At 45.5% G+C, this 22,155-nt stretch overlaps 1 protein-coding gene across 1 annotated transcript; it reads right to left on the reverse strand.

Annotated features, from left to right (window-relative positions):
• Positions 1–923: 923 nt before the first annotated feature.
• Hepacam (hepatic and glial cell adhesion molecule) lies at positions 924–21,731 on the reverse strand. The gene is made up of 7 exons (XM_048448731.3): positions 21,265–21,731; positions 7,307–7,648; positions 6,120–6,401; positions 5,520–5,619; positions 4,101–4,174; positions 3,861–3,931; positions 924–3,264 (listed from the first exon to the last, which is right to left on the reverse strand). Exons 1-7 carry the CDS (start codon positions 21,347–21,349, stop codon positions 2,962–2,964), a joined length of 1,257 nt encoding a protein of 418 aa, XP_048304688.2. The 5' UTR covers positions 21,350–21,731; the 3' UTR covers positions 924–2,961.
• Positions 21,732–22,155: the final 424 nt, after the last annotated feature.

A 22,155-nucleotide genomic window follows, 5' to 3' on the forward strand; every position in this document is an offset into this window, starting at 1 on the left:
CTTCTTTCCTGGGGATCGGACATAGGGACTCATACGTGCTAGGAAAGCACCCTATCACAGAGCTACATGTCAACCCCTAATCTTTATTTTGAAATCCTCTTCATATCCAGAGCCCTCTGAAGTCCTGACTGTTCTACCACCTCGTCTCCCACCTCTGTGGTTTCTCTGAGACAGGACATCGCTCTGTGCCTCAGCTGGACTTGACCTTCAGGTCCTCCTGTTTCAGCTTTCCACGCAATGGGGCTCTAGGCATGCAGCAGCGTATCTGTTCCATCCTTCTTGAGAGCCTCTTTGACTGCTTGTCGGCCTCTTCACTTATATTTCATCCTATCTTTCTTGATATGCCTTTTAAGCCTTCTCTGTGAGATCCTTTCAACCCAGCTTCACAAAATACAATCTCTCAGGCCCCAGAGGCCTATCTTGAGCTTTCCTTACTTTCTACTCTATACAATCTCCTAAAATCATGCCATCCACTTCAATGGCTCAGTATCGTGAATTCTTTATGTGTGTTGACCTCCAAGACTTTTGTATATGCTTCTCCTTCTACTTGGAATGTGTCCTCCTGTCTCTTGTAACCTCTCATGTATGTTTCCTGAGTACCTTATATTGTATCTATCTGTTATTTCTCTTTTACACTGTATTAGAATAATCTATTCACTTACTGTCTTCCTCTGTGAGATTGTTTAGTGGATAGAAGTCATGGCATAATTATACCTTTAATATGTGTCTGGGAGATGAACGTTTATTTAGTAACCAAGAGAACACTTGAGTGTATGAATGGATGAATGAATGAATGAATGGAATGATTGCTTTGAAATGGACAGTTTGGAATTTGAAAAGAAAGTGGAAGACGGTAAGAGAAAAGGCGATAACTTGTACATTTAGGTTCCTCATTTGTTCAGTTTGCGAATGTGGAGATAACGTTTTGATTTCATCAAAAGTTTATTGAGCATCCAGGGTGTGCTACACACTCTGCCAGATGCTAGTAATACAAAGAGGAAGATCAAAACAGAGCAAAACAAAAATGAAAACAAACAAAAAAACAACTTCCTTACTTACCCCCGATTTAAGGCAAATTTGGCTTGAGTCTGGGAAGTCAGCCCTGCCGGAATACAGCACCAGGGTGTAGCATGCTCCCATCTCACCCTATCCCTCACCCCTGTATCTCGAGGCCGACCAAGGTAGTCCTTCTCCAAGTCTGACATCTCCTAACCTGCCTGTGCTATCACCTACGTGCACTATTTTATGGTGGATGGGGCAGCTGGGAAGGTTAGTGGATTGTGGGTTCTGACTAAGCAGGGAGAGTTGCAGACAAGTCACATGAGCAGGGAGAAAGCCATCAGAATGGAAAGCAGAGAGACACACTGGAGGGGTGAGGGAATGTAGGCAAGCTAGAAATCTTGGTGCCCGCAGGGCTGGTGTCCTGGTGTGGAGGTGATGGATATGGGGCCTTGGGAGTCGCTTGTGGGATGATGGAGAGACAGAACTGAAGTTTAGACGTTGAGGAGGGACAGGAGACACAAGGTCCCTGAGGGCATTAGGTAAGAGAAGGCAGAACATTCAGGACCCTCTTGTCTTTCAGCCATTTGTCTGCTTTCTGACTTTACACAGTAGGTTATTTTCTTTCTTCGAAAATGCCCAAAGAGGTGGTGGGCGAGGAGTGGCCCAGCCTCTTAGTTCTCTGATGGTACAGATTACAGAGCTGGCTCTGTCCACTGTCCTGGGTTCTGGGTATCTAGGAACAAGGCAGGTGGAAAACAGGAGGCTAAGGGGGTGTGCTATGGCTGCCCTGATAGGTAGATTGGGAAGCTGCTGCTTCTTTCTGGGTTTCTCTGCAGAGCAGATCCTTATTTCCTTCCAGCTCCAGGAAGCCCCTCAACCTTTCTGGGGATGATTGAAATGCTTGTTCAGTAAGAGAGCAAGGAAGAAGAGTGTGAATGGTCGAAATCAGGTCCTTCCCAGACGCAGCTTTCTGGCTCAGTGGTGTGAGGCCATGCAAATCTCTAGAGCCGTGGTTCTCGACTTTCCTAGTGCTGTGACCCTTTAATACCATTCCTCATGCTGTGGTGACCCCCAACTAAGCAATTATCTCATTGCTACATCATAACTGTAATTTGCTACTGTTAGGAATCATAATATAAATATCTCATATGTGACCCTGAAAGGGTTGTGACCCTCAGGTTGAGAACTACGGCTCTATAGGTCCAAGCCCACCCACATTCTCATGAGCAAAGATAGGAAGAAAGGTCAGTATAACGTGCTTCTGAGGAAGTCATTGGAGGTCACCAAGCACTGAAAGCCTAATATTTCATCCTTGCCTAGTCCAGGTTCCTGGGGTTCTAGGAAGAATGCCCATAGGATTTACCCTCACCACCAGGAGGGATGGGGAACAAGGTGTCCAGGAAGGTCCTCTAAGACAATGACTCCTTTGTGGTCAGAACAGGCCCTGTACACCCAGGAACCAGCATCAGACATCTTTAGTTAAGGACAGTTTGCGTTTGTGGGTAAGTGGCCTCTAATTTGGACTGGGGGAGGTGTGTGTGTACCACAGATGTTAGGGATCGGAGGCGTGGGGGATTGGGAGGTGGGTGGAAAGCATAAATGCTCCCTAGGGGCGCGTCGGAGGTCTCACTGGGTAAAATTATAGATGTTAGTTACCATAAAACCCTTCCGGGGACTGGGCCGGACATTTAATAATCTATGTAGTCCTAAAACGGTACAGTTCACACCCACTGAGAACACAGAGAACACAACCAGTAAACCCAGCACACATGCAACAGGGTTTAACACCGAGATCAGCGTTCCACCCCATTTGTGCAAGCTCACACACGTGTGCACCCTAAACGGGGATCTGGCCACGTTCTCCCATCGCACCAGGCCAGCGGCCCCGGAACTTCTCAGCCTCCCCTCCCTGCTGCGGACAGCAGACCGTGGGCAACCGGAATGGACTCCCAAGACAGCTCAGGCACTGATTTCCACCTGCCCAGACTCGTCCTGCTCGCGGATTCTGTGCACGCCCGCAGTCCGCAGTGTGTGCGAGGCACTGCGCGATCGGCCGGGAGAGCTCGGGGCCCGTGGTGGTGACGTGTGCGTCCGGCCGGTGGCGGGGGAGCGCGCTGGGGAGCGCGGGTAGCGGCGGGCTGAGCGGATGGGCAGCCCGGGACTGCGGCCCGGCACTGGTGGTGACACAGAGTAGCCGGGCGGGCCAGGCTCTGTAGTGCTCCGAGGCTCTGTAACAGGGTTCTCATCCTGCTCCGGAGAGTCCTGCAAACACAAACGCCGCAAGGGTCGGCGGGTCCCCTGACCTAATCTGGGACCACGTTTTGTTTTAGGTACCGGGACAACAGAAACGGGGGTCCCTCAGAATTTTCACCCACACCTCCAAGTCCGACTAGGTGGCAGACTCAGGTCTAGGAATACACAACATTTAGTACGGCCCAAGCACATGACAAGTGCTCAGTAAATGTCAGCATGAATCAGAGCCTTGTCTCTTTATCCTCTTTCAGACCTGGTCGTGGCAAATGGGGCATTGCATGTGAGCCGAGAGAACAGATGAAGGGCTCTGAAGCCCACAGTCAGGTCTCGTGACAGGCGGTAGCCAGGATGTGGTGGAAGCTGGGGTAGTTCATGATATTTGGAATGCATCCAGCCAGGTTTGCATACTGACTATCGCCCATATCGTGAAAACCAGGCCTGCCACTCGTTTACTTGTTTAGCCCTTCGCAAGTTTTCTCTCTGTGTGTCTCATTTTTAATCTCTAAAGTGGGGATGACGCAAAGATTTCTGTAAATACTGCAAAGGGGTGGTCACATCATCGGCTCCCAAGCATCCCATGGAGATTCCTTGACAGAGCAGCTCACCTTGTCTTTCAGGATATAGAGTGCCATTGGGTTCTTCCGCTCCTGTTCTCCACTTCGGGGCAGGGTGTCTGCTGCATAGGGAAAGAACAGAGTGTCTGGTCCAGAGACAAATCCTATATATCACCCAGCTCCTGTATGCTTTGCTCTTCGGACTTCCTCATAACCTACTCTTCCTTTTCCCAGCAGGCCTCTCTGATCTGAGCACAGATGGGCTGGGCCAGTGGGTGGCTGAGAGCTCACCTTCTGATTTTAGGCGGTCATCGTTCTGATCCATGTATTCCAATGAGTTTTGCTTTTCCAACTTCCTCTTCTTCCTGCAAATTAACCGACCCACACCAAGAACAGAGCTATTGGACATGAACAGAAAAGCTAAGGAACAGACCCAGGAAGGGTTCTAATGACCACGGAAGAAGCCTTGTGATGGGAAGATGGGCTGGGCATGGTGGCTGTTCAGGAACTTTGGAATGAGTCCCATCTAGGTTTGCATGCTAAGATAGTTGTGAGTATCTAGGTTTGCATGCTAAGATAGTTGTGACTATGTAGGTTTACATGCTAAGATAGTTGTGAGTATCTAGGTTTGCATGCTAAGATAGTTGTGACTATGTAGGTTTACATGCTAAGATAGTTGTGAGTATCTAGGTTTGCATGCTAAGATAGTTGTGACTATGTAGGTTTACATGCTAAGATAGTTGTGACTGTATAGGTTTGCATGCTGAGATAGTTGTGACTATGTAGGTTTGCATGCTAAGATAGTTGTGATTATGTAGGTTTGCATGCTAAGATAGTTGTGACTGTATAGGTTTGCATGCTAAGATAGTTGTGACTATGTAGGTTTGCATGCTAAGATAGTTGTGACATTGTGACTGTGGGGAGGCCATTTATCCAGGGTGGGTTTCAACATCTTTGTCTGTAAACTGCGGGTGCTATGACTTAAAAGGTAGCACATTAACCCAGCTAGACTTTATAATCCAAAGAAGAAGCCACCATTAACAGTGCCGGGGTGGTCAGAGGTAACTGAATACAGATGCAGCACCATATACAATGGAAAAATACACCTGGAATGAGGATGGGAAAAAATCAAAGAGATGAGACTATATCTCAGGAGCTGGGGTGGAGTGATAGCTCAGTTGGCAGTGATTGCCTCATATAAGCACGAGGACCTGAGTTCAGTTTCAAGAATCCACATAAAAACGATGGCTGTGGTAGCCCACAATTGTAGTTCCAGCACTGGGTAAAGCGGAGAGAGCCAGATCCCTGAGACTCAGTGTCCAGCCAGCTTAATCTAATTCATATGATCCAGGCTGATGAAAGACCCTGCCTCACAACAACGACAACCCCGAAGTGGATGGCTTCTGAAGAATACGCTGGAGGTCCACCTCTGGCACCCACATACATGGGCATCTACACACACAAGCACCAACACCAACACATGCCCGTACTCACACCTATACAAGCATGTCACACACACACACACACACACACACACACACACACACACACACTCAGAATAGAGCTTGGGAAATAGGGATGCAGTAGGAGAGTGTGCCTAGTATGTACATGGCCCCGGATTCAGTGCTAGTAAGACAGTCAATCCCTCAGTATTAAACCTGGGATTGAAATAGGCTGCAGGAAGAACTAAGAGGTGAATGTTGACGTCACCTAGACTTTTTGGAGGGTTTCCAGCAGGCACAGACTGTCACCAGGGTCACAAGGAGAAAGATGCCTCCCGTAGACAAGATGATGTAGAGGGAGCTTCGTCCTAAGCAAAGAGAGGGAGGGAGGAAGGGACAATTTGAGAAGGGGAGCAGGTGTGGCGAGTAGGACACTAGCAATTGAGGGGATAGACAAGGGCCCCAGTAGCGTGGGTAGGCAATGGCAGAGCTTCCCTGGAGCCGCCCTTCCATTTGTGGCCATCCTTCACAGACAGTCAGCCCATCTCTAACCGGTCTCATGCCATCTAAATCAGTGGTTCTCAATCTGTTGGCCACAACCTATTAGGGGGCAAATGGCCCTTTCATAGGGGTCACCTAAGACCGTCGGAAAACACGGATAGTCTATATGACAATTCATAATGGTAGCAAAATTACTGTTATGAAGTAGCAACAAAAATAATTTTATGGTTGGGGTCACTACAACATGAGGAACAGTATTAAAGGTTGCATTATTAGAAGGTTGAGAACCACTATTCTATATAGTTACTCTCTGGAATGCCTTTAGTCCCGGTGAACCCTCGTATCTTGGGCGGGCAGGGAGACTTACTATACACGGTGATCTTGACCGGCAAGCTTCGGACCTGGCTGATGGGGTTCTCCACCACACAGCTGTACAGGTCATCATCCTCCATGAGCACTTGGGTGATGGTGAGCACCTTTTGGTCAGGGGACAGGAGCATTCGGGAGTCATTGAGGAGGGGCTTGCCATCCTTCAGCCAGGTGTAGCTGGGTTTGGTGCCATTCTCATGGGAGCAGTTGAGGGTGAAGGCCTCGCTGAGCTCCAGCACAGTGGTTGAAGCCACTAACACCTGTGGTCTTGAAATGGGCACTGAACCCCAAAAATGGGGAGTGGAAATGCCTGTGAATCATGGTCTACAACACAATTCCTCCCCCTTCTTTATTCTCCCATCTTTCAAAATACAACAGTTCAGACTGTGCGCTGAGAAGTACCTCCAGAGATCCTTAGCTTAGATTCTTTCCTATAATTTCTCCATCCATCTATTCATTCATCACCCATCCACCCATCCCCCACCCACCCACCCATCCATCCATCCAACCATCCATTTATCCATCCACCCAACCATCTACCCACCCACTCCTCCATCCATTCAGCCATCCATCCATCCATCCATCCATCCATCCATCCATCCATCCATCCATTCACCCACCCACCCATCATCCACCCACTCATCCATCCATCATCCATCCATTCATCCATTCATCCATCCATTCATCCATCCACCCACCCCCACCCACCCATCCATCCATCCATCCATGCATCCATGCATCCATCCATCCATCCCTTTTTCATCCACTCATTCTTCATCAAGTAGCTTCTAGACTGAACAACATAGCCATGATGGGTGCTCTTTCCCTTCTTCCTAAACACCATTCTAAAACCCCTGAGCTTTACTTAAACTGATCAAGCCTAGAAGACACTTTAGTTGGGGGAGATCTAGGTCTAGCTCTCTAAGTTTAATGCTAGGCTCTGTCAGTCATATGAACTTGGGCTAGTTACTCTATTAACTCATGTTCCTTGTCTTCAAAATGGAGGGAGTGATGTTATCTAGCCCTTGATTATTGTAAATGTGAAGCAGGCTGGTCTGTGCAAATACTCTATGCTAGCTGTGCCTAGGCACCACCTTCTAATGCCCCCTTAACCTTTTGTGGTTTTTTGGGGGTCTAGCCTCAGTCGCGATCTTATCCTGCCTCCTTCCCTGCAGAATGCTTTACCATCTACTGTGAGATTGATGGTCTTCTCTCCTGTGAAGGTATCATCAGTGATGGAGATCTCCACTTCGTAGGTTCCCTCATCCGCCAGCTGCAGGTCGCTGAGAAGCAAGGAGCCATTTTCAAAGAGCCGGATACGGTCTCGGTAGTCAGGCCGCAGAGTGCCAATGACCTCTGTGCCTATAGACTGCACTACGGTCACCGGCTTGTCGCGCTTCAGCTGCCACTTCACCACAGGCTTGTCGCTGCTGGTGCTGCTGTACTGCACAGAAAGCAGGGCAGACTTCCCCACCGTGCCGTGGATCAGACGTACTGGGCTGGTGATGTTCACCCCCTCCAGGGGGACTGCAAACAGAGACCCATTGGGGAAGAGGGCAGTGTCAGGCCCTTAGCTTCATAGCCCCATTCACCCTCAAACCCTCTGACCTTCCTCACACCTTTAGACCCTTAGCTTCCCACCAGTTCTGGCTTCCACCAGCGCCATCGCCTCTCCAACAGACCTTTGCTATCTCTCCTGTATCTTTCTTTCCTCCTAGCCATCCCAGGTCTTCTACGGCTTAGTCACTCTGGAATTTTCCCCACTGTCTACCTCTTGCAGAAGATTACCCCTACCCTACATTCTACGTGTTCTTCTCACAGAAATATTGACTAACATCCAACGTGGCAAATCTAGTAACGAATCAGGATGACAGGAAATAGAGAAAGCACCAGAACTTAGATTCCCTGAGAAGGAGGAACATATGCTGAGCCAATGCTCAGGAAGAAGACGCTTAGGACCTGAAGACAGCAGAGGTACTTCCCAGTCACACAGAGAATCCCAAGTCCTTACCTCAAGGATAACTGTATCTTACCAGGAGGGCTCAGTTTATAAAACAGTTTGGCAACTGGGGAGGAAGTTCAGGGAATTCACCTAAGTGCCAGCTCTGTTTGTATTTTCTACAGAGGAAGAGCTTGAATGGGTAGAATGAAGTGTTTGGAACCATAAGGCCTTGCAAGACGGGGCTCTACCACTTGCTGCCTGTGTGCATTTGGATAAACAATCTTTCTAAGTCCCATTCTTCTCATTTACAAAAAAAAATATAGTGATTATAAACCAGGCACTAGCCTGTAATTCCAGCTCTTTGGAGGTAGAGACAGGGGATCAGAAGTTCAAGATCATTCTTGACTACACAGTGAGTTGAAGTATGAGGCCAGCCTATATCCTATCTCAATATATTATCTATCTATCTATCTATCTATCTATCTATCTATCTATCTATCTATCTATCTATCTATCTACCTATCTCTCTAGAGTTGGGGATGTAGGGCTGTGCTTTTCCACTTCCTCTACTTGTATTTGATTGTCTGGACCAAATCAAGAGATAAGTGAACTAAAAAGCTTGGTTATGGTAATTAAAGCAAATTTTATTTGCTGAACACATTTCATTGGTTTTAAGAGCAGGTGCTATGTTAAGTATGGGCTCCTTCTTTCTGTTAAAAGTCAAGGCAAAGCCCGCTGACCACTTTGCTACCTCTCTGGGCCTCAGCTTCTTTGTTTGTGCAGTGAAGTAGTTAGTGAGACCAGCATGATCGCTAAGCAGTTTCCAACTCTCACCTCCAATCTCTCATCAGCCGGTATCACTCAAACCCCAGGAGATGACCCTGCAGAAAAAGCCACTGTAGGTGTGACTATCTGAATAGCATTTGCTAATTGGAGGGAAGCTGTATGCTGAGGAAGTTAGGACGGACAAAGATATCTATTTGTGAACTTTTTCTCTCATCTTGTCTTGAGAGTCCAGGGCTACTTCTACCTCACAATTGTCTTGCCTCGACCTCCAGAGTCAACGTTGAGGTGACAGAAGCATGCCAAAACACCCTCTCACAACTATTTTTACATTAATTTTTGAGATACCATCTCAAGTATTCAAGGCTGGTCTCAGAGTTGATCTATAGGCAACAATGATTTTGAACGGACCTTCTTCCTGTCTCCACCTCCTGAGTCCTGAGATTGTTGAGATGTGTCACCACACCCAGTTTTATGCCATGTTCATAATGATCCTAGGGCTTTGTGTACAGTAGGCAAGAACTTCATCAGCTGAGCTACGTTGCAGCCCCTCAAATGCGATTTTTAAAGATTTATTTGTATTTTATATGTATAAGTGTTTTGCCTGAATATATGTTTGTGCACTACAAGCCTGTCTAGTACCTAGGGAGACCAGAAGAAGGTGCCAGGTCCTCTGAAACTAGAGTTACAGATAGCGTGACCTACCATGTATGTGCTGGGAATCGAACCTGGGTCCTCTGCAAGAACAAGTGCTCTTAACTACTGAGCCAGCCTTAAAGATTATTTATTTTTGTTTTTTTTTTATTTATCTGTATATATGTATGTGTCTATGTCAGTGTATATTATACAGCTCTGGGTGCCTGTCGAGAAAAAGACAATGGATTCCTTGAAGCTGAAGTCATAGGCTGTTGTGAACCACTTGGCCTGAGTCTTGGAATCTGACCTCAGGTCTTTGGGGAGACCAAGAAATGCTCTTAGCTTCTGAGCTATCTTTATAGTGCTTTTTTTTTGAGACAGGGTTCCACTGTGTAGTCTGGCTGGCCTAGAACTTGCTACATAGACCAGGCTGACCTTGAATTCCCAGAGACCCAGTTGTCTCTGCCTCCCAAGTACTGTGACTAAATGCATTTGTCGTCATTCCTGACCAAATCCCAAACATTTTTTAAAACAAAAATGGTTTTGTTTTCCTAAAACTTTTACATAAAAATGGAAATAAATGAAATATGGTCCCGTCTACCTAACTTGTTTTGGCAGAAGAGATGATGGGGCCTAAGTCCTCCTCCCCAATACCACAAAGAGCTATTAGGCATTCCCATGGTCCTGTGTATCAGACTGAAATCCAACTGTTCACATAACCTGCAAAGTTTCTTTCAACTTTCAGTTTATGTGATGGCTTAAATGGGTTTCCCTGTCTAACAACTACTAGGTCCCATTCTTGGCTAGATTTAGAAAAGCAAACTTTCAAATTTCTCTGAGTGGACAAAGGGGCTTTGGTATGTATGACTTGAGGTGGTTCTGGGAAAAGTCACGGAGTATACTTAAAGACCTCCATGCTCAAATAGCAAGGTCACATCTCAGGACCTGGTCTAAAACTGTAGGGTAAGTACATGCCAATTACATGTGTGGAATTACCCAGGAGGTTCATAAAACTGAGTAAGGAAGGACCAGAGAGAGGGGTCACTAGTTAAAGTTGCATACTGCTCTTGCAGAAGACCCGAGTTTAGGTCCCAGCACCCATACCAGGTGGTTCCCAACCACCTGTGACTCCAATTCCAGGGAATCTGATGCTTTCTTCTGGCCTCTATGGGCACTTAACCACACATGTGCACACACACACACACACACACACACATACATAAATAAAAATAAAATAATTTTTTTTTAAAAAAATTGAAGGACTGGAGAGATGGTTTAGTAGTCAAAAGCATTGGATGCTCTTCCAAAGGCTCTGGGTTCAATTCCCACATGGCATCTTACAACTCTCTGTAACTCCAGTTCCTGGGGATCCGTCATTCTAACACAAATACACATGCAGGCAAAACATCAATCAATGTACATAAAACAAATAAATCATTTAAAAAATAAAAAATTAAAACTTTTGAGTACAATCCCTGCTGTGGTTTGTCCCTCAAAGGTTTGTGTGTTGTAAGCCTTCCCCCCAAGGTGGGGGTATTAGGAGAAACTGAAACCTTTAAGAGTACAGTGGAGCGGAGCAGTGGTGGCTTACACCTTTAATCCAAAAGTAGGTGGATCTCTGTGAGTTCAAGACCAGCCTGGTCTACAGAGCAAGTTCCAGGAAAGGTTCCAAAGCTACAGAGAGAAACCATGTCTCGAAAAACAAAAACAAAAACAAAAAGAAGAAAGAAAGAAGAAAGACAGACAGAAAGACAGACAGACAGAAAGAAAGAGCCCAGTGGGTTAGCTCACTGTGAATACTGTCCTTGGAAAGAATTGAGATAGTTATTGTGGGACTTCGTGCCAATTTTTCAGAACTTAAATTGTTATGAAAGAATGATCCTAAGCACCACTCGCACACGGCTTCCTGTTTCCCTGTGTGATCTCTCTTCTACACGTTCCGTGATGTCTTCTACTGTACTATGAAAGGATGTGTGAGGTCTGCTCCAGAGCTGATGTTACATTGCTCAGACTTTCTGCCTCCAAAATTAGGAGCTAAGTAAGCTTCCTTTCTTTATAAACTGTTCAGCCATAGATATTTCATTACACACATGGAAAACTGACTAACACAGATCTCGAGCATCAAACTTGAGGCGTCTCATTTTCCTCTACCATCGGTAACCCCAGAGCGCAGACAACTAGAAGACATTGTATTTATTAATTACCTTTCTCTCTTATGTAACCTCTCTCTCTCTCTCTCTCTCTCTCTCTCTCTCTCTCTCTCTCTCTCTGTCCCTTGGATTATATTTCATTCCATTTCAAGGTTTCAGTAGCCTTTTTAAAAATGATGTTTCCCCCTGCAATTCTGCTTTTTTTTAAAATCAATTTATATTATAATGTGGATAAAAACACTGGAGAAGATACAACTTTTGACTGCCTCCTAATTTACACTAGCCCAAGTGTCGATTTTCCTTATGGCTGTGAACATGGGTATGCCCGCAAGGAGAAGGAACACATGCACACTCATTGTAAGAGGATGGCGCCATCTTTCTTGGATACTGATGACAAGAACATTTTTGCTGAGCATGAACAGTTGCCTAGAAACTGAAAAGAATCTAAGTTTGGGTTTCATAACTTTCAGGCGACACAGAGAACTGGGACAGGAGCCAAAGCAGGACACAGAAATGAGGAAACGGCTAACACCTCAGGTCTAGAGTGGCAGTAAAAGGGAGGAGGATTATTTAACCTGGAGAAGCAATTAGCCTAATCATTGTCTCTCTGGCATCTTTATGTAGAAAGTCTCTGTTCCACCACAGGCAAAAAAAAAAAAAGGAAGTTACCATACCTGTAAATTCTCAAGATCTATCTAACTAAACAATCAATGCCCTAGTGTTTATAAAGGTTCGAAGTGTCTACTCAAGGAGGATTTGACATCCTGTGATACCGAGGAAAGGCAAACCTCAAGAATGTGTCTACACAGAGCCATGATCCTTTTCAGGCTTCGTCCCTTAAAGGAATCGCCATGCCTTAAATTTATCTTTCAGAACCATCAGAGGGGTGATGCTGAACTCACGTTATAGGGCTCTCTCTACACCTTATCCGTTCTCTAGCACCAGGAACTACACTTGTAATCCTTTCTATCTGCAACAGGTTTTGTTTGCTTGGGTCTTTGAGCATCCTAGGTGTCCTGCCCTGGGCTTTCCCCAACTGTATGATTTCCTTTCTGAAGTCTGGTGGTGAGACTCACATGCAACAATCCAAGGGCAGCGAGAACTTTGTTCTCTGAGAGAAGGAACATTTTGTATTCTGTTTTGGATTTTTAATATCCTTCCTACCTGATGATGATCTTGAGGAAGGCAAAGTAGAAGGGGGGAAAGAGGCCAACTGCATGGTGGGATGGTGACGTCATCACAGAGCCACATCACAGAAAACACCACAAGACTGCTCAGTTAGCAAAAGTCAGCTTTACCCAGGACCATCTAACATCGTCTGGGGCAACAAGACCAATGGAAATAACTACCGTCTGTCCTTATATTCAGCACAATATGTCTGGATCATTGGCCTTACAGAATTCCCTGCTCCCGTCATGTATCTGATGCCCTGACACATCCAAAGACCACATATAAGATCCAAAGCATGGAGCAAACCCTGCTCTAGAAACCCTCTCCATTCCTGAAGTTCTCTACCATGTCTGTCATTACCTAAGGTTTGCTCCTGAGAGGTATTGGAGAGGCCTGTTCCCACCGAGGGCACCTTCACTCTGAGATTAACTTCCTCCCAGTTCTTTGCTTTGTCTCATCTCTGAATTCTTTCTTTGAAGGCTATCAAAATCTGGAAACACAGGATTGGCAGTCACCACAATCCGCTATCACTATCCCTGAGACCTCTGTCTAATTCATCCCTAGCAGCAGTCTGAGAAAAGGGCCCATCCTCATCACTTTTATTATATGAGTATCATTTGGGGGCTGGAGAGATGGCTCAGTGGTTAAGAGCACGGGCTGCTCTTCCAGAGGTCCTGAGTTCAATTCCCAGCACCACATGGTGGCTCACAACCATCTGTGATGAGATCTGGTGCCCTCCTCTGGAGTGCGGGCATACATGTTGTATACATAATAAATAAATAAATCTCTTTTTCTTTAAAAAAAAAGAAAGAGTATCATTTGTTGTGTAACGGTTGGGATTATTGCATTGTATGCTGTTCTCCTGTTGAGGCCTGGACCATGACTGCAAAATCATTTGAAATGTTTCAAAATCATTCAGGGACATGGAGCAGGGAAACAGAAACTATAAAGAAGTCCCTTGAGATTCAGGCAAAGCGGAGTCAGGGGCTTTTAATCTACTCCTTAAGAAACATAGATGTTCAGGAATAATTTAAGTCTATATTAAGACAACATGAAAATTATCATGTTTGTGAACTGAAACTGTCACTATTGTTAATCTGTCCATTCTCGCAAATAAAACATCATACCTACAAGTTGACCTATAATTTAATACTCTACTATTTAGATCTCAGGAGGCTTCCTTACTTACTACACTAGAGCAGACTTGATATGATGTATCAATTTATGACCAAACTGACCATAGCAAAGCAAGGACAGGGTGTTTTGTCCTTCTATGACAGGGCCAGGGCTTTGGAGTTGCCCTTGGCAAAACTGCTTTTTTACATCCTCCTCCTGTGCCCTACCCCAAGGTTTCCCTTTCCATTACTTTTACAACTATTATGTTCTTTTCTGTCTGACACTCCAGATTCTGAAAGAGGAGCCCTGGTGCAACTGTTCTGCTAGGAACGAAGACATTCTAAGGAGACACGTGTACTCTCCCTTTGGCTGTCAGTACTACTGAAACAATGATCTCTAGGAACTGGAATTCCTCAGGAATCTTATGAAAGGAGAAGAAAAAGCCTGATGTCAACCAAAGAAGGAACTCATCTTCTGGAAAATAACAATAACAATAATAGCAATAATAATAATGTGTGTAGTTCTGACTTGTCAGACCATCTTGCTTAAACAGTGACGGGTCAATAATAGGCAAGACCGCATTGTGACCAGGACTGTTTAGTTACATATACTTCTAGCTCTTCGTATAAACCTAAACTTCATGTCTGTACCTCAAAGGTGGCCTTGTAGGGGGTGGATCACTGGACTTTTTGATTCTTCTTTCCAACGCGACTACACTGAATATCCTTTCTCTCTCTTTTTTTAAATACTATTATTTGTCTTTTTTTTTTTTCCTGGTTTTTCGAGACAGGGTTTCTCTGTGTAACAACTCTGACTGTCCTGGAACTTACTCTGCAGACCAGGCTGGCCTCAAATTTACAGAGATCTGCCTGTCTCTGCCTCCCGGGTGCTGGGATTCAAAGTGTGCACCACCACCACCTGGCTTTGTCTTTTTAAAAACATTTATGTGTTGGTTGTTTGGTGGTGGTGGCATGGTATGTGCTCTATGACACGGGACACGGGGCACTTCAGTTCTCCCTGTCCAATGTGTGTTCCTGCAGATTCTGAGGCTTGGCAACAGGTATCTTTACCCACTGAGTCATCGCACCAGCCTCTTCCTTCTCTGTCTTTTTAATCAGCCCATGGAGGTTAAGTGTCTGAGCCTAGCTCATTAGGGTTACCAGGGCCAACGCTCTGACTCTAACAGCTATGGTAGCTTGACCAACATAAAACACATACATTGATATGAAGGGGAACTCGAAGATAAGTAACATGTTTAAAAAGAACCGCAGGAGCCAGTCAATCCCGGGAAGTTGAGGTTCACTGCAACCTTCCAGAGAAGAAAGAAGGAGGTGGCTCAGATGAGAAAGACCCCCTTACTCAAGATTTGGCCTTCCTGGCTTAGGCTCTACTCCCACAAAACATTTGTACTCTTCCTCACTAAGCTATGTGTGAGCGTGCATTCCCACACTAAGCTGTGTGTGAACATGCACTTCCCCACTAGGCTGAGTGTGAGCATGCACTTCCCCACTAGGCTGAGTGTGAGCATGCACTTCCCTAGTGAGTTGTGTGTGTGTGCATGCACTTCCCTAGTGAGGTGTGTGTGTGTGTGTGTGTGCGCACGCGTGCATGCACTCCCTCTCTAGGCTGTGTGTGAGCATGCACTTCTCCACTAAGTTGTGTGTGAGCATGCATTTGCCAGTGTGTCCACTTATACAGAGACCAGAAGGGAACCCTGGGTGTCCTGCTCTTCCACTCTCCGCCTTATTCCCTGACACAGAGCCACTCACTGAAGTTGGAGCCAGGCTGGCAGTCAGAAAGCCTCAACAACCTTCCTGTCTCCTGCCTGACCCCCTGTACTGGGTTTAGCAGGCATGAAGTTGACCACACCAGTTCTTTTATGTGGGCCCTGAGCATTTGAACTCAGTCTTCATGCTTACACAACAAGTATTCTTATTCATGTTAGACAAATATCAGTTTAAGTAGACTGGAGATCTAAGTATGAAAGGGAAAATACCATTTTAAACAGAATAGGACGGTGTTTTCCTGATTTGAGAATAGATACAGAATTCTTCGAGAACAAAAGAGCAGCAGCAACAACAACAAAAAGCCTGGTAACCAGCTGGGAGCTGTGGTCAGCCTGGGCTGTCATAGTGATTTCCAGGTTAGCATCGGCTGCAGATTGAGAGTCTGCTTAAAAAAAAAAAAAAGACAGAAGAAAAAAATGAAACATCCAGGCAACTCAATAGAAAGCTGTGCAAATGATTTGGAACAAGGGCTGGAGAGATGGCTCAGCAGTTTAGAGTACATACTGTTCTTCCAGAGGGCCAGAGTTTGACTTCTGCACCTATATTAGGTGATACACAGCCACCTGTAACCCCATTATGTATATACTCAAAGCACACACACATACGCATGCGCACATGCACACACTTGAAAATAATTAAAAAAAAATATATTTTTAAAAAAGACTTGGACCAGGTGCTTCAGAAAAAGCATATCCAATTGACTGATAAAAATATGAGAAAAGCTCAACTTGATTATCATGTTAATATAAACTTAAACTATAATTTGATTCTACTTTATAGTAATTAAGATAAGAAGATTGGGAGATGATTGGTTCATGAAGGCATTAGTTTCAATGGATTAATTCGTCAATGGTTTGTTCTAAGACAGCTATTAAAAGGTAGGGCCTGCTTGGAGGAGTAAGTCCATGGGTGCATGTCTTGCCAGACTCCTTCCTGTCTGTCTCTACCTTCTGCCTGTCACGAGTTGATCTGCTCTCTCGCACACACGGTCCCTAATGTTGTGATGGTCTCTCATCAAGCACAGACCCAGTAGCAGTGGAACCAAGTGACTGTGTGAAAAGGGACAGGTAAGGGTGATTTATATTCCACATTACAAGGACACACTTGCAGTGTGTAATTGTCAATAGGATTCGGTATGTACATTCTGTAAGTTGGATAATCTTGTGGGAGGAATGGAAGACTCAGTGACCTTAGGCCTATGTGAATCTCCCGCTATGGGGCAGGGGGAGGGAGGAGGAAGTATAGGAAGAAATAAGAAGAAAAGTACCAACACCATGAATTATAAAAATAAGGCTTGGTCACCTGATTGGAGGGACCAGACTATAGTTTAGAATGATTAATTGCCTTTGTTCTTGTTCCCTATAAAACGGACTAGTTGGCGATGGTCTACGTAAAGCAGATTTGGGAATGATAACACTCTGTCTTCCTAGATTGCTGGCTCTCTGAATAAAGTGTTTAAAAATTCGCTTCCTGCTTCTGTTCACTGGCCTCTGTGATTAACAAGCAACACAAACTACCTGGGTTCATAACTTGGTGAGTGCAAAGCCAAAATAAACATGGCCAAGACATAAAAGCGGAGAAAGAGTTATTATCTGAAACAGGGAAGAAAAACATAGGATTTATTTCCAAAGCAATGACCTCCTTAAACACAGACAGAGAAGAGATTTTATTTGGGGAGTCTATACATACTCATATAGAGGTTGGGTCACCCCCAGTTTTATCACTTAGGGAGTATACCCCTGAACATGCTCAATATAACATGGAGTGCATGGTTAGAAGATTAAAGTTGTGACAGGATACTTCTGGGCATGCTCAGCTTGTGTCACAAATTTTATGCTGAAGATGAACGTTCTTTGAAGGGACATCGACACAGGAGTCTGCTCTAAAGGTATCTGCCTCAGTGGCTAACATAGCAACTGAAATTTTGGGTGATTCTGAGGAAGTAGCAAGATTTCTTTCTTTTCTTGAGACAAGGTCTCACTATGTGGTCCTGGCTGGCCTGGAATTTGCTATGTAAACTAGCCTGGCTTTGAATTCACAGAAATCCTCCATGCCTCTGTCTCCCAAGTGCTGAGATTAAAGGTTATGCCACCAACCTAGCCATATCTGTTTCTTTGTCTAAGGGATGATAACATGGGCTTGTTCACTTGCTAAGGGTCTATAGGACTATATCCTTATGTTAACTCCATCTTCCTCTATGAGTTTTTAAATTACAATTACACTATTTTTTTTAAACCAGAAAGGATCACCATTGCAACATGGTAGGCTAAAAAAGACAGTGGGTATGATGGCTCGTATCTCTAATCCAAGAATCCAGGAGGCTGAGGCATGACAATTGCTTTAAATTCAAGGTTGACAGGGACTACAATGTCAGACTATTCTAATACCCACCCACCCCTTCAAATTCAGCACAGAACCAGACAGAGGAGTAGAAAAGTCCAGAGAATAAAAACCTCCAAAGTTTGGATTTATATCATTATAACACCTTAGCCTCTGAGTAAGTCTTATTTGAATATCTTGTGAATTGTGCTTTGGTGAGTTTAAGAAGGCTGAATTTGGCCTGATTTGGGGCCAGCCAGTTGGTTTAATGGGTAAGGGTACTTGGGACCCACAAAGTGGACAGAGAGAACTGACATGTCTCCTGACCTCTGCAGTTATGTACTGGGACTCCCACAAAATAAGCAAATAAATGTGAAGACAAAGAAGGGGAAGGCTGCGTCAAAGAAAGCCCAATTTATCAACATCAGTGCCTGAATCTTATTTTATGTGCATGAGTGTTTTGCCTGCACGTGCATATATGCATACATGTGCAGTGCCTGCGGGGGTCGGAAGAAGCCATTGTATCCCCAGACACTGGAATTGTGGATGGTTGTGAGCCACCATGCGGGTGCTGGGAATCAGACCTAGGTTCTCTACAAGAGCAGTGGGCGCTCTTCATGGAACCTCCTCTCCAGCCCTCTCCTTGCCAATCTCAATACTGCATTTCCCAGCTTCCTCTACACTTAGCACAGCCATGTAGTGAGTTCTAGCCAACAGAACTAGTGAAAGTGATATGTAGCACTCAGAGACTTATTTTGGAAACCCCCTTCCTTGTATCTGTTAAGGTTTTTTGTTTGTTTGTTTAATTTTCTCTTTGGCCAGGCATAATGGCCAGCGCCTTTAGTTCTGGCTCTCAGGACACAGGGACTGACACATAGATCTCTGTGAGTTTGAGACCAGTCTGGTTTTCATAGCAAGTTCCAGGCCAGTCAGGGCTGTAGAGGAAGAAGACCCTGTCTCAAACAAATTCTCTACCTGGACTAAGTAGAGACAAACCCTACAGTGATCCACACATTGAAGCAGAGTCCCATCAGCTTAGCATGTTCCTTGAGAACTCTACACACTGAAGCAGACAGAGTCCCATCAGCTTAGCATGTTCCTTGAGAACTCTACACATTGAAGCAGAGTCCCATCAGCTTAGCATGTTCTTTGAGAACTCTACACACTGAAGCAGACAGAGTCCCATCAGCTTAGCATGTTCCTTGAGAACTCTACACATTAAAGCAGACGGAGTCCCATCAGCTTAGCATGTTCCTTGAGAACTCTACACATTGAAGCAGACAGAGTCCCATCAGCTTAGCATGTTCCTGAGAACGCTACACAATATCGTTCTTCCTTTTCCAGGCCTAGTCTAGCACTTCATTGCACTGGCACATAATATATGCCAAGGACTTCAATTTTGAAATTTATCTCCTACAGAAACTGACATTTTCCTAAATAACACAGTAAAGATGGCAGAGATGTATTACAGAACCTGCACTTTCAATGCTTGTTACAATAGCAGGACAATAGTCTATGGCCCAATAATTAGCTCTCATAGGTTATAGCTAATATTGTTTGTTTGTGACAGAATCTCACGGAGCCCAGACTGGACTCAAACTCACTATGTAGCCAAAGATAACCCTCAACTCCTGATCCTTCTTCTTCTACCTCTAAGATTACAGGCATGCACTGCCATGCCTGGTTCATAACTACTATCATATTAACATGATTTATAATTAGAAAAACAGCTTTGCTGTGGGCTGAAGTACCTATCCTCAAACTCACACGCTGAAGTCCATGTAATCCTCATCCCCAAGCCCCACACCTCATGGCTGGACTTCTTTTGGCAATGGAGCCTTTGCAGAGCCAAGGAGTTAAAATGAGGTCATGCTGAAGTAGGGTGGATCCACTTCCGCACACGTCCTTGTAAAATGGGGACATTGGAACACAGACACGCAAACAGGAAAACGCCACCTGAAGGCTGGAATGTTGCTGCCTCAAGCCAAAGAGACCCGGGACAGATCTGTCCTTAAGGCTTGCAGAGGGACCGTGGCACCATCAATACCTTGATCTCTAGCACCTGCCTTTCAGAACTGCAAGACAACGATGTCCTGCTACCTAAACCACCTACTTTGTGCCGGTTTGTTTCATCAGCTCAGAAGAATTAAACAGCCTCCCATCCTGTTCTCCTTTGCCTCATGTTCCCATCAGTGCTTCATTGCAGACCAAGGGATCCAAAACGTCTATCTGGTCCTGCCCGTTCCCAAATTAAAGATCACTCAGTTTCCCTGCCCACTGCTTATAGACTACCTCTCATCTTCGGAGACAGTTTTACAAGGATTTTGCTGAGCTCAATTCCTACTTTTCGCTCAGCAATGCTGAACTTCTGGGCTCCGCCTAAACACGCAAGACTATTTCAAGCTCTTGACCTTTGTCCATTTCCCAACAATCATCTCACTCATGCTCCTACCTATTTTTCTCATCCTCTGAGATTCAGTGCAAACATTCTTCCTACAAGGAAACATTCCCTGGTTCTCGCCCACCCGTATCCTGCCCCACCAGCGACAGCTTCCTGGAGGGAGGCAGGTGACTTTTTTTTCCCCTGATTCCTGCTTTTTTGTTAAAACAATCTACGTATCTGTTTGCCACACTAAAATGTGCATTTCTGGGTTCCCTGTCATTGTGTATAAGTACACAAAAGCACATCTACAGTATTTAAAATAAGGTCAGTTCTCCATAGAGTTGATGGGGGCATTACAAGAGGTAGGCATCTATGGCTTTGAGTGAATTTGATGGATTATTACCCTAAACCAGGACGCTCATTACCTACAAACTTCTTTTCTCTTTCAAGCAGTGACCCTCAAAGAAGCCAGGGTGAGGGTTTGGGAGGCTCACCACCAAGATTTCCCCTCCTCCTCCCATCAAGAGCTCACATAATCCCTTGAAAAGAATGCTGGGACAGGCCCACGCCAACAAGTCATCCCATAAGAAGTGGCATGATGCCTTCCATCTAATGTACTGAATGCCGTGGGAGCTACAAAGTCAAGCAGCCTTTGGGGGAGGGGGCCAGGGGCCAGGCAGGAAGCACAGGGAATGAAGAGATACATTCAACACCGATTCCTTAATTCACTGAGATCTTCCCACGGTCATAGCGCTCTCTCCCCTCCTCCAGCCCCGAAGGTATTCAGACTCCTTTCTCCCTCTCCCTCTCCGTCAAAAGCCCCAACTTCTTTTCTCCAGACCTTTCTGGTCTCCTACCTGGCTGGATGAGAAGCAGGTAGACAAAAGGAGCGAGGTGCAGGGCCCTGGAGGCTCTGAACAGGGCTCCCCTTTCTCTCTTCATTTTGGGTGGCGTTCTCCAGCTCTGGTGCAGACAATTAGCATGATTTCTCCACTCCGGGCACGTCCCTTTGTACCACTCGGAGTTTCTCTGCCCGGGCACAACCCTGCCAACTTCCCTCTGAATACACAGAGCTCTGTGTGTTGCTGGCCTTGTTCTCTCCTCTCGCTTTGCTCAGATCTAGCATTTTCTAGTTTCCAAGCCCTTTGCCCCTCCTAGTTTGGACAGGGGTATCTCCATGGCATGATAATCTCCACTGCATGTTCCATCGTACTGGGCTCTGATGGTCCAGCGGTTCTTGGCTTGTCTGGAGAAAGCCCCACTCCCAAGGCAGATGTCGATCCGGGCTCTGTGTCCCAACCTACATGGCTCCACCTCACACTCCTCCTTCGGCTTCAGGACAGACTTCTAATAAGGGAGAAAAGGTGGGGGTGGGTGGGGGAGCTTTTGGCTGTCCTTGGAAATGAGAGACCTGAAAGAATTGCTGAAGACGTGGAAAGACCTGTTTTACCCCAAGGGAAGAAGATTGGGGGATGGGCTTGAATTCTGTTTCATTCACACGTGTTCTAGTTGGGATTCTCTCCCTCCTGTCACAGGTTCAGAGAGATGTTGGAAGCGTCTTCCCAGAAGTCACTCTGTCATTCCCCTACATTCAGCCAGTGTTCTAGAACCTGTCAGAGCAAAGATGAGGGTAATGTTCCACAATCCAGCACCCTGGGGTTCTGCTATCAGTATAACAGCCTAGCGTGTCCTTCTGTCTTTCAGGTCTGCACTCACTCTTCTCATGGCCCGTGCCTTCTCATGAAAGG

The sequence above is a fragment of the Myodes glareolus genome, chromosome 4 (assembly GCF_982192425.1).
Source record: "Myodes glareolus chromosome 4, mMyoGla1.1, whole genome shotgun sequence".
Taxonomy (NCBI): domain Eukaryota; kingdom Metazoa; phylum Chordata; class Mammalia; order Rodentia; family Cricetidae; genus Myodes; species Myodes glareolus.